Source organism: Ahaetulla prasina, chromosome 3 (genome assembly GCF_028640845.1).
Source record: "Ahaetulla prasina isolate Xishuangbanna chromosome 3, ASM2864084v1, whole genome shotgun sequence".
In the NCBI taxonomy this organism is placed as follows: Eukaryota; Metazoa; Chordata; class Lepidosauria; order Squamata; family Colubridae; genus Ahaetulla; species Ahaetulla prasina.
The window spans coordinates 202,625,678-202,638,015 of record NC_080541.1 but is presented as its reverse complement, the minus strand read 5'-3'; the positions used below and the strand labels follow the sequence as shown (position 1 = coordinate 202,638,015).

General features: G+C 41.8%; 1 protein-coding gene across 6 annotated transcripts in view; it reads left to right on the top strand.

Annotated features, from left to right (window-relative positions):
- Positions 1 to 12,338, top strand: part of ZMYND8 (zinc finger MYND-type containing 8) — a 109,589-nt gene that overhangs the window by 46,406 nt on the left and 50,845 nt on the right. For all 6 annotated transcript variants that reach the window (XM_058177530.1, XM_058177531.1, XM_058177534.1 and 3 more), the window contains one exon: positions 6,779 to 6,927. In XM_058177530.1, the coding sequence (XP_058033513.1) occupies positions 6,779 to 6,927 (149 nt within the window). The remainder of the gene's footprint in view (positions 1 to 6,778; positions 6,928 to 12,338) is intronic.

Here is a 12,338-nt window from a genome sequence, read left to right as displayed (position 1 = left end):
TAAAACCCACAATTAAAAATTTAAAATTTAGAATTTAAAATCAAGCCAGTCCAGCCAAACGGAATAAATAAGTTTTAAGTTCATGCGAAAGGTCCCGAGGTCAGGTAGTTGTCAAGCCCGGGGAAGCTCGTTCCACAGGGTGAGCCCCACAGAGAAGGCCCTCTGGGGCCGCCAGTCGACATTGTTTGGCTGACGGCACCCTGAGGAGTCCCTCTCTGTGGGAACGCACCGGACGCTGGGAGATAGAGGCCGGCAGTAGACGGTCCCGTAAGTAGCCCGGTCCTAAGCCATGGAGCGCTTTAAAGATGGTAACCAATACCTTGAAGCGCACCTGGAAAACAACAGGTAGCCAGTGCAGTCTGCGCAGGATAGGTGTTACGTGGGAGCTTCGAACTGCTCCCTCAATAACCCGCGTAGCCGCATTCTGGACTAGCTGAAGTCTCCGGATGCTCTTCAAGGGGAACCCCATGTAGAGAGCATTGCAGTAGTCCAGACGAGAGATAACGAGAGCATGAGTGACCGTGCATAGGGCATCCCGGTCCAGGAAGGGACGCAACTGGCGGATCAGGCGAACCTGATAAAAAGCTCTCCTGGAGACGGTCGTCAAATGATCTTCAAAGGACAACCGACCATCCAGGAGCACGCCCAAGTTGCGTACCTTCTCCATCGGGGCCAACGACTCGCCCCCAATAGACAGCCGCATCTGCAGCTGACTGTACCGAGGTGCCGGCATCCACAGCCACTCCGTCTTGGAGGGATTAAGTTTGAGCCTGTTCCTCCCCATCCAGACCCGTACGGCTTCCAAACACCGGGACAGCACTTCGACAGCTTCGCTGGGGTGGGCCGGGGTGGAAAAGTACAGCTGAGTATCATCAGCGTACAGTTGGTATCTCACCCCAAAGCCACTGATGATCTCACCCAGCGGCTTCATATAGATGTTGAACAGGAGGGGTGAGAGAATCGATCCCTGCGGCACCCCACACATGAGGCACCTCGGAGTCGATCTCTGCCCCCCTGTCAACACCGTCTGCGTCCGGTCAGAGAGGTAGGAGGAGAACCACCGATAAACGGTGCCTCCCACTCCCAACCCCTCCAACCGGCGCAGCAGGATACCATGGTCGATGGTATCAAAAGCCGCTGAGAGGTCTAATAGGACCAGGGCAGAGGAATAACCCCTATCCCTGGCCCTCCAGAGATCATCCACCAGCGCGACCAAAGCTGTCTCCGTACTGTATCCGGGCCGGAAGCCGGACTGGAACGGGTCTAGATACAGCTTCATCCAGGTACTGGGGTAGCTGACATGCCACCGCACTCTCTACAACCTTCGCCGTAAAGCAAAGATTGGAGACAGGCCGGTAATTCCCTAAAACAGCTGGGTCCAAGGAAGGCTTCTTGAGGAGAGGTCTCACCACCGCCTCTTAGAAATAAAAAAAGATAGTGTAGCCAAAAGAGAGAAGAAGGATGTAATAGCTATAAACGAAATGGTAGAGTTTGGGAGATTGATGTAATGAATACACACAGAAATGAAAGATAGAAATGTAAGAAGGCTAAGCTGTGGATGTCTGACTTTAGGAATCTCTGTTGGAGCGACTCTCCCAACTTAGGTACCACAAGTGCTCCTACCATGGCTAGGACCACTTAAACCTTTAGTTTCCACATCTTTTCTAGTTCCTCCTTCAGGCCCTGATTCTTCTCCAGTTTCTCATACTTTTTCTTCCTGATGTTGCTATCACTTGACACTGTTACATCTATCACCACTGTTGTCTTCTGATTCTTGTCTACTACTAGGATGTCTGGTTGATGGATCATTATCTGCCTGTCCATCTGGATCTGGAAATCCCACAGGATCTTAACCCTTTTATTCTCCGTTACCATCTGTGGAATCTCCCATCCGGACTTGGAGGGTCTAGTCCATATCCTGTGCTGATGTTTCTACATAGAGTGCTGGCTCCTAGATTTTGCCATTCAGTCTATATTGTTCCTGCTTGCATATTACACCTTGCCACTATGTATTAGATTCCTTTGAGTCCCCCCTGCATAATCTGCACCTCAGGTCCTGTCTATTTTGGTAGATCCCTGTCTTATGGATCTGGTGCTTAGTGCCTGATCTCGTGCTGCTATAATCAAGTGTTGTCTTTTTCAGCTACTGGTAGACTTTTCAATGTTAGTCACCTCAGTGACCTGCAAAGTTATGTCTTCTGCAGGATTTTGGTTTGCCATGGCACTTCCTGTTTTTGATATTCCTCCCATTTCTACTGCTGCCTCAGACATTCTCATTTTGGGTGCCATCTTACTGATATATTCCTGGATGCTTTGGATTTCATCCCAGTGGTTTTGACACTACCGACCCCTCCTGTCCCACTTTCTGGCTGGTTTCCATTCTTTGGGTGTTGGACTTGGAATGGAAGCCTCTGTACATTGTGAGGAACTTCTGGATCTTAAAATCAGTAGGCTTCACGTCCTGCTTTTGGTGAGCTCAAGCTAAACCATTTTTATAGCCACTCCTCTAACTACCATAGTGAGGAAAGATAAAAAAATCATTAAAAATAATTTATCTTCCTCTCCCCCCCCTAAATCTATGCTAATGGCTTGTTTGAATTTGGTAGACTCTTGGAGATTTGGGCTTTGGTGTCATTTGTTTTTCCTTGCGGCATTATTTTTTAGCCGTTTGTGGAGTCTTTAGGATGCATTTAAGACATTGCTGGTTAAGTTAGTAATCTTAGAATAGTGTGTGTGTATGTATGTATCTACTCTCTATTCATGCTATTGTGAACATTTGATATAAGCCATGACGCACTTTGCTCCAGGAGCATGCTTGAACTTAATTGGAGGTTTTTTTGGTCTGTTTGCGGCAGTTTTTGTTTTGGACTTCAAATGTAAAGAGTTACTTTGCTGGTCTTGGCTGTGTGTACAGCTCATGAATAATTTTTTGTTCTCTGCTATATACTGTGCACTGTAAATAATGTAAGGTAATTTCATTCAAGATGTCAATGCTGACAGCCAGGCAGAGATGAGTGACACAGTCCTTTTGCTAATTGATTCCTATAACAAACAGAAAGAAACTGCTATTATTTTTCCTTTTTTTACTTGTTGGTAGAAACCAGCCATGTTGGAAGGAATGTAATCTGTAGTTGAATCTTTACACATGTAAAGAGAGAATCCACGTTCCTAACTGTCTGCAAGATTAGGTGGACAACAAGCAAATTAGAAACTGAAGTGTTGTTTTAAAACATAACTTTAAAGTAGCCCCTAGTACAGTGTTAAACGAATCTTTTTGGTACTGTGTACTGAAATGGGAGCACACGTGCCGGAAGCCGGAAGAGCAATGATCTTCCAGTTTCCAGCATGCTCACTGGCCACCTGGTCATCCGGTTTCTGGCGTGCATGCCTGCATGAAGACCAGCACATGTACAGCTCCACCTGGCCTTTTGGGGGCATCTCCCTGCCCGCCTCCCTGGGACATCCCCACCTACAACCGGGTTCCATAGCCCCGGACAGGGAAAGTTGGGTGGGGAATGCTGCCTCCCTCTGCTGGAAAGCCAGAGCCCCTTCCTGGCCTCGGAGAGAAGGGGCGTTGGCATTCCCCAGGGCTCAGGTTGGGGGGGCCAGCAGGCAAGAGAGCTTCGCCCCAACTTTGGCCAGGATTAAGTGCCCCTGCCAGCCCGTCATCGAGAATAAACCACTGCAGTCCCCCCACTTCCCAGCTGCTTCCCAGCCGGTGCACCTCTTACCCTTCAGCAGTGCCTTTCTGCTTCCCGGCCGGCACACCTCTTACTCCTTGGCGGCATCTCCATGCATGAGGAGATGCACTCTCCTCCAGCCCTTCTGGGGCAGCTTGACTCCCCGATGGCGGTGCCTCCTTTTCCTCCTGGCTGATCCATTATCCCAGCTGGAAACAGCAGTGTGAGCATTGCTGCCGCTCCCGCTCCCACCCCCTCACCCCTCACAGTGGCAGGACCAGCAGGCAGGGCAGGCAGCTGCCCAGCCAGCAAACGTTGCCCCGTGTGCCTGAGCTGGCCATGCGCTCCAGATTGCGGTCGGGTGTCGGTGATGTGGGCTGGAGGGCTGGGGCCATGCAAGAAGCCCGCTCAGGTGGGGAGGGAGGGAAGCCCTGGCCCGCCCATCCTGACTGGCAGCTCTGCTCCCCTTGCTGTTCCAGGTTCTGGCATGCTGGCCACCTGGTCTTCACATGCGAGGGAGCACTGGAAACCAAAAGAGCCGTGTGCTAATGCACGTGGTGGGAAAATAATGTTCTGGTTTCCGGTGCATGCATGCGCAGCGGCCACCTGGTCTTCATGCGTGCATGCGCCGGGTGGCTGCTCTTTCGGTTTCTGGAGCTCCCATGCACATGAAGACCAGCTGGCACGCACCCCGGAACCCAGAAGAGCAACAGGCAACAGGTCATGTGCTTGGAGAGATGGCTCTGTGTGCCACTTCCGGCACACGTGCCATAGATTCTCCATCAGGGCCCTAGTAGAAGAGGTAATTAATCAAACAGGTTATGTCTTTGTGCCAGATGAATGCAGTTTATTTGTCCTCATAATCCTTTCAAGTAAGATACTATCCAGAGCAAATTATTTTTTAGTCGAAAGAAAATTAAGGGGAAGTCTACCACATCTGGGCTCTTAAAAAATGGAATAATAGTTACATAGCAGCAACTAGCTAGATTTTCTATAAGTCTTTGCTACCATTTAGTGACAATCCAGATTTTTATAGGCAAGAAATCTGTTTTTAGCCACATTATTTCATTTATTTGGAACAGTTGTAACTCTTTCACATGTAGGATTTTGTTGTGTCTCAAATATATCTCAGATATGGACTGAATTCCCAGAGCAAATTATTCTGTTCTGTTTGAAAAAAATAGGTATTATGAAAAATGCATATTATTCATTTTATGTATTTTGATTACTGTATTTATTTACATTGCTTCACATGTTATTAACGTAATAAGATGCTGGGAAATATTGTGGTTTAGAAACACAAACTAAAGAAACCCAGTCATTGGTTGTTTTTTTATGGGAAAGGATTTAGAATTTGTTGTTCCAGTTCCACAAGAGGCCAGGTGGTTTAACTGTTTACAGTTTTAAAATTGGGCAAAGAGTAAGGAGTTGCATGTAGTTATTTCTCCTTATATACTTCTACACTCTGTATTAAACTATTTTTGCAAGCTCTTAAATTTACAGATGAAGGGTGGCTGGTCATTAATTGTTCATAGTAATAGAACTAATTGTCTAGGAACACTCTGGCAATGTAGAAATAATAATTTAAAATGGAATATTATGAGGAGTATTTTTCAGGAAATATTCTAAATAAAGAATTATTACACTGGACAGTATCAGAATTCTAATCTAATAATTTACCTGGATTGAAAAAGTTTCATGAAGTCACTGTGTTTTGTTTAGTGTTTTTCATCTGAATTAAACTGAATTATTTTAGTTTTGTGAACCTGCCCTTAGCTATTCAATTAAAATAGAAACTGATGTTAAGTGTTTTGGTACTTCTATCTATCTATCTATCTATCTATCTATCTATCTATCTATCTATCTATCTATCTATCTGTCATCTATCTATCTATCTATCTATCTATCTATCTATCTATCTATCTATCTATCTATCATGCTTATAGTTAAACAAGGAATGTGCCTGTTTTTGCTTCTGATTCCTCCCCAATTGCTATGGCTTTTATATCGCTACTGGTAGTTCACATAAGGCACTGGTGTCATGTCATGTTGCCATCATGTGTTGTTTTGTGACAGTTTTTCCATTTACGAAGCTCGGGTGGGCATGATGCATGATGCATCTGGCCCATGGGCTACCAGTTTGACACCCCTGACATAAGGTTTTCTCTCTCATCCACACCCAGGAGTTACACCTTTCCTGATCTCAGTTATCAGGAGTGGGCATTCCAGCTTTCATGGTGGGCGGTAAGGGTTTTGTCCGATACTGAAGCACTTTCCTTTTTTTTTAATTTAATTGACTTTTTTTAAAAAAAACCATAGTATTATTTAAAAACATTTTCATTAGGTTTTCATAAAATTCCTCGTGACAATTTAAATTTATGAAAATATACTATTTGTATTGCCCGTGCATAAGTTTAGTTCACGTTACATAAGTAAAACTAAATGGCGCTATAGTGCGACCGCAAACAAAAGAGCCTCATCCCAGAATAGCGCATACATCTCCCCCCACACCACCCAGCTGTAACAGACAAGCAGAGCTGGTAACCGGCGGCCCGCCCAAACCCAATCCACGATGTGCGAGAGGCATGCACAGATGACGATACACGGCACATTACTGTGGAACCCGTGGGCAGTTAGAAAATTTTACTACTAACAGAGATACAAAAGTGGGCGGTAGGTATAAAAAGGTTGACTACCCCTGCTTTAAACCAACCCATTTCACAGCATGTCTACATTTTCTGTTTAATTTTGACTGTACATTTCATGTATCCTGAATTTAGGCTTTAAGTCAGTGCTGATTAGCTAGTTAGCCATATTAGTTGGGGAAGGAGTCAGTAGATATAGATGGATATATTTTATGATTAACATAGGATACGATGTGAGTTGATGTGATAACTGACATAAATGCGTACTATTGAAAAATTTGCATGTGAATATGAAAATTAATTTAAGATTTCTGTTCATGCTTTCTATTGGCAGTAGAACTTCTCTAGAACACTTGCTTTTATATCAGTGGCAAAACTAAAATGCTTTTTAAAAAAAAAGTGCAATATCGTATGATTTTTCAGTGTTGTAATTATTTAATCCTTTTTAAAAAGATCCTGGCTCTGCTGAACGTACAGCTCAAAAAAGGAAGTTTCCAAGTCCACCACACTCTTCTAATGGTCATTCCCCTGAAGATTCATCAACAAGCCCAATTAAAAAGAAAAAGAAACCTGGCTTATTGAACAGCAATAATAAAGAACAGGTAATAGAAGTCGTGGCTATGAAGCAATGTTGCATGTTGTAAATGAAATTGTGATAGTATCTAAATGCTCCAGTTTGTCTGATTATAGCAAATATTCTTTGACAGTCACGTTTAAGAGGAAAATTGCTGCTTGATTTCTAACTTTATTCAATTAAGATTTTTTTTTGTTGTAAAAATAAGTAAATTCTTGAAGAACTTCTGATAGTAAACAATGCATATATATTTATACACATACATGTACATACAGATGGACAGATAGATGGAATAGATACACACATACAGATGGCCGGTTTTTGGCTGGCAGAATGCTGCTAGAGGCCAGGGAGGCCGAAAACGGGCCACACGGGGGCTTCCTTGGGCTTTCGTTCGTCCCATTTTTGGCCAGCAGAGTGCTGCTGGAGGTCTTGGAGGCTGAAAACAGGGTGCTGCAGGAGGCATCCGTCCCGTCTCCTCCCTCCCCCCGGCTGGTCCATAGAGAACTACAATGCTGATCCAGTTTGACACCCCTGGTCTAAGTATTATTGCTGCTATTTATTCTGAATATCACTTGCTTTGATGCATAAGAATAACATCCATTTTAGACTAGTAGCTGCACACAGGGTCTTTTCTCTCCCTCTGATTCCCATCATAAATCAGTAAACCAAAAACAGGTTTACCATATATAATGGGCCTCTGGTGGCTCAGACTGCTAAGACAGTCTGTTATTAACACAGCTGCTTGCAATTACTGCAGGTTCTAGTCCCACCAGGCCCAAGGTTGACTCAGCCTTCCATCCTTTATAAGGTAGGTAAAATGAGGACCCAGATTGTTGGGGGCAATAAGTTGACTTTGTATATAAATATACAAATAGGATGAAGACTATTGCTAACATAGTGTAAGCCGCCCTGAGTCTTCGGAGAAGGGCGGGATATAAATGCAAATTAAAAAAAAGAAAAAAAAAGTTCTAGTATATAGCAGAAAGCCAGATTCAAAAAATAGTAAAGTAAGCACAAGGCTCCAATCTCTTAGAGAAGCCCAGATTACTATTTGTCTTTGCACCTGCTTTAATAATTACTTATTAATTTTTTATGCTACTCATCTCCCCTACAAAATGACTCTTAATTATTATTCAGCTTAGAATTCTCAGAACTAATGGCCAGATTCCCACTATCAAAGCTTTCATGCCATGTTCTAAGAGAGCAGTTATCGTCAAGGATGCTCTACCAAGAGGCTTTTTGGGGCAGTTTTGGAACAGTATGATTTATGGAAAACATTGTGTGGAAGTAAAATCTAAATATGTATAATGTAAAATCTGCTAACCATCATTTGAAGAAATACATTAATCTAAAGAATAATTATGTTTTGTTAATATCTGTAGTAATGTTCTACAGTGCTCTTTGAGTTACTACATTTTATATTTTTAACAATCAGTGCATTCAATCAGTATATAACACAGTTACTTTGTTAATACGTTTAGCAAGGGGTTTCAGTGAGATTATTAGAATTGCTGATAATTGCTAATTACTCAGCCAAATAGTTCCAGGCTAATCAATCAACCTTGGACAGAGTTCTGCATTACCCTATTCTAAATTATCAATTATTTAAGTTGAAAGAAAATATTAGAACAGAATTTTCAGAATAATGGAATGGAACTTCCGTAGCAATAACTCTAGTACATTGATAAAAGTTGATTTATAAAGTTGATTTATAAAAATCAGGTTTATTAAGCAATGTTTGTGTATACAGTAATATATTCACTGCTGGTTTATATTTAATGGTTAATTATTAGAAGAGTTTGTGCTCTACCACTTCGATTGCTGTGTCGTAAAACAAGGTTGGGGAATGTGGAGTCCTTTAAATCTTGATGAACTCCAGTTTTCATAAATCCTAGCCATTATAGCCAATAGCAAGATATGAAGAGATTCAGTCCAAAAACATGTTATACATAATTTATATATAAATGCCTTATGAGTATTGAAATTGTTATATATGGTTCAAGATCTAGCCATGATGCTTGATAAAACTTGCTTATTTATTTGACTTTCAGGCTGTCTCAGTTGCCATAGAAACTGTAAGCAACAGACAGCAAAGCAATAAAGGTTTATGTACAATGTGTACAATCACCATGGCACAATCCAATCACAATAAAAATAAATACTTTAGAATTAAGAGCAGTTAAAATTATATAAAAGGAACAAAATTAGTATATACATGAAAAATCTATAATCAAAATGAAAATACTATACAATTATAAAATCTTAAAATCTATCTGCCATCTAGTTTTATTAATAACATTTAAAAACGACCCTACTGCCATTTTCAGCATTAGCTCTTGGCCACCACCACTAATCAGACTGCTTCATTGTATAAATTGGATTTTCAAATCCTCCTTAAAAGCATTAAAATTAAGTTAATAGAAATTAAAACAGTGTGGCAATAACAGTAAAAACAGTAAATGTAGCTTACATTAGGGTTAATACAGCAGTTTTGCAACTTATAAGACAAGTTGGCTAAAATCAATATCAACACTTGGGGAGAGGTTACAAATTACTCTGCCCCTGGGTCTGCTGAAAAAGTCAGATAGTTATATTAAGATTGGATCTGTGGGGACTTTAGGAAGAATGCTATTGCATATGGTAGGTTTTTTTTTAAACTTGTCACTCTAATGGCCCAGATAGTGTACAAAATAAAGTAATACAAAAATTCAGTAAGCTCAATAAGTTCAAAGTTTAATATACTTCAACATACGTTAGCAATAACTATCAAGACTGTATGTGCAGTATTCATTCTGGTTAGCATTAGGGGCACTGCTGGAAAATAAAAATGATCAATGATTTTGCAAAAATGCAAGTGTAGATTTTTAATTCAAACTCCACTCAAGATTTTTACATTTTTGCAACCCAATCAACTAAGAATACTATTTTATTCTGAATTAGTTAATGAAGCCATTCTGAAGTTGTATGTGTTACTTGTTATAATAGAACTAATATTAAAAGAGATCCTTTGGCAAGACAGCTGAACTAGTTGGGTGCTCTAGTAGAAAAAGTGAGCACCATTGTTGGACCATCTATAACAGTGATGGCGAACCCTTTTGCCATTGCGTGCCAAAAGCGGGGGGAGCACAGGGGGAGGGGCGCATGCGCATGGCCTCACTCATAATTCTATGCACTCCCGTGCATGTTCACGTGACATACCCCATGCTCCCCCTCCCTGCTTTTGGCACGGTGGGCCTGGTAGGCCTGTTTTTTTCTCTCACCAGGCTGTGGGACTAGAAGTTGGCAAACAGGCCATTTTCGGCCTCCGGAAGACCTCCATGGGGGTGGGGAAGGCCGTTTTCACCCTCCCCAGCCTCCTAGAAAGGCTCTGGAGCCTGAGGAGAGCCTATCTGTGGGACTGGAAGTTGGCAAATGGGCCATTTTCAGCCTCTGGGGGGATGGAGAAGGCCATCTTGCCTCCCCCCCGGCTCCTTGAAAGGCTCTGGAGCAAGATAGCAAAAAACGGGCCTTCCCCATCCCCACCAGGCCCTCCAGAGATAGGAAATAGCCTATTTCCCTATTGGAGGTGGGCCCAGAAGGTCTGAAAATACGCATGCTGGAGCTGAGCTCGCATGCCCAATGGCGTGCGTGCCATAGTTTCGCCATCACAGATCTGTAATGTTTCTAAGGCTATGTATCAATAAAAAAACTGTTTTAGGACAAGATGGACTCAAGGGCTAGAACTATACAGACACCTAGCTTCAGAGGACAGAGTGTATTAGATACATTATGTGTCACTTCTTGAGAACACCATAAAGCATCTGCATTTTTTCCAAGATTTTGTGGCTGGCCTCCATAACTTAGTATACCCTGGAAAATGTACATTTGACTTAAGATATTTCCAACAGGTGGTACTTGCACTTTCATTCATGCACCAAAAGATATTTTGTTTTTCAAATCCAAATCTCTGCACAGGTCCACTTCATTTCTCTGATGTGTCCTCAGAAAATCTGAAAAATATTCCAATGCTGAGAAATGCAAAATGTTTCTTCCCCTGCCTGCTGTCATGCCCTGGATGTACTAGTGATGCTGTTTTTGCTTGGGAACAAGCACCAGTGTCTCCACCATGAAATCTAACTGTTACAGTGATGCTCTGCCCATCTGATTTTGTACGTGGATCCATATATAGTGATGTACAGATACAGCCAAAAATATTAGTGCCTCTCAACTTTTCCCCAAAGTGTGTGCCATATGAACTAAAGAATGGTAGATGCTGTCAGTGTCAATTTCTTTCACAGCAAACTGGTATTTTAGTTGAGAATACCAATAGTTTTGGTTACATTTGGAAATTGAACAACTCTTCGTTCTCTGATTGTGTACCATTAAATTGGTATTGATTTTTAGTGACTCCATAGGTTCCAGTACAATCTGTCCCAATTTGACTCTTTAGGTCCTTCCAACAGTGTACCCATTGTCACTGTCATTGAATCCATCTTGCTGCTGGTCATTGTTCTCTTCTCTTGCCTTTATTTATTTATCAGGCTTGTATGCTACCCATCTGGCCAAAGGTGATTCCTTCCTTCCACCCTTCCCAGCATTATAGACTTCTCAAAGCAGCTGGGTGTTTTCATATGTGCCGAAATATGGTGATTTAGTTCTTCATAGTACATTGTTACTGATATTTTTTTAAAAGTGTCATGGAATGAGAAGCATATAATAATTACAACTTGTGGTATAAAGTTGAAATTTGCCATTGAAAGTCTCTGTTGTGCACTAATGTTGGGTATTAAATTCAACCATTAAAATCTAAGGACAAGTGGGGAGGGCAGGGTAGAGTGGAGGGAAGTGGGATTTTATTCCCCCAAAGATTAGACTTGCCCCAACTCTGCTAGGTTTTCACAGAGAATTAAAAACCTGGTTTTGCCATCAAGCCTGGGGCCCTAATAGTATGGCTGAACCCATTTCTTGGTCATGGTTACACTGAACGTGTGATGTCATGATAATTCTCAACTGCTATTTTATTTAGGTTGTTTCCAATATTGGTGGCTGTTTTTTACTTGCTTTTTATTCTACTTTAATTGTCAGCTTCCCAGAATCATTTATGCAAGATGGGTGGCCATATAAATGTATTAAATAAATAATGACATTAACATAGTCAAATTAATACTACCTTTTATCTGTCACAACATTTATACCAGAGGTCTCCAACCTTGGCAACTTTAAGACTTGTGGACTTCAACTCCCAGAGTTCTGGGAGTTGAAGTCCACAAGTCTTAAAGTTGCCAAGGTTGAGACCCCTGATTTATACCATTTATTTTCATTAGTTCTCAAATTTTAATATTATAAAAGAAAGGGAAAATGTCTCAATCTTTTAACTACCCAACTCATAAGTCTACACTCCTGTGCACCATCTTGTCCTTACTTATTTTTATTTCTCTTTCTAAGCTAGCCTGGAAC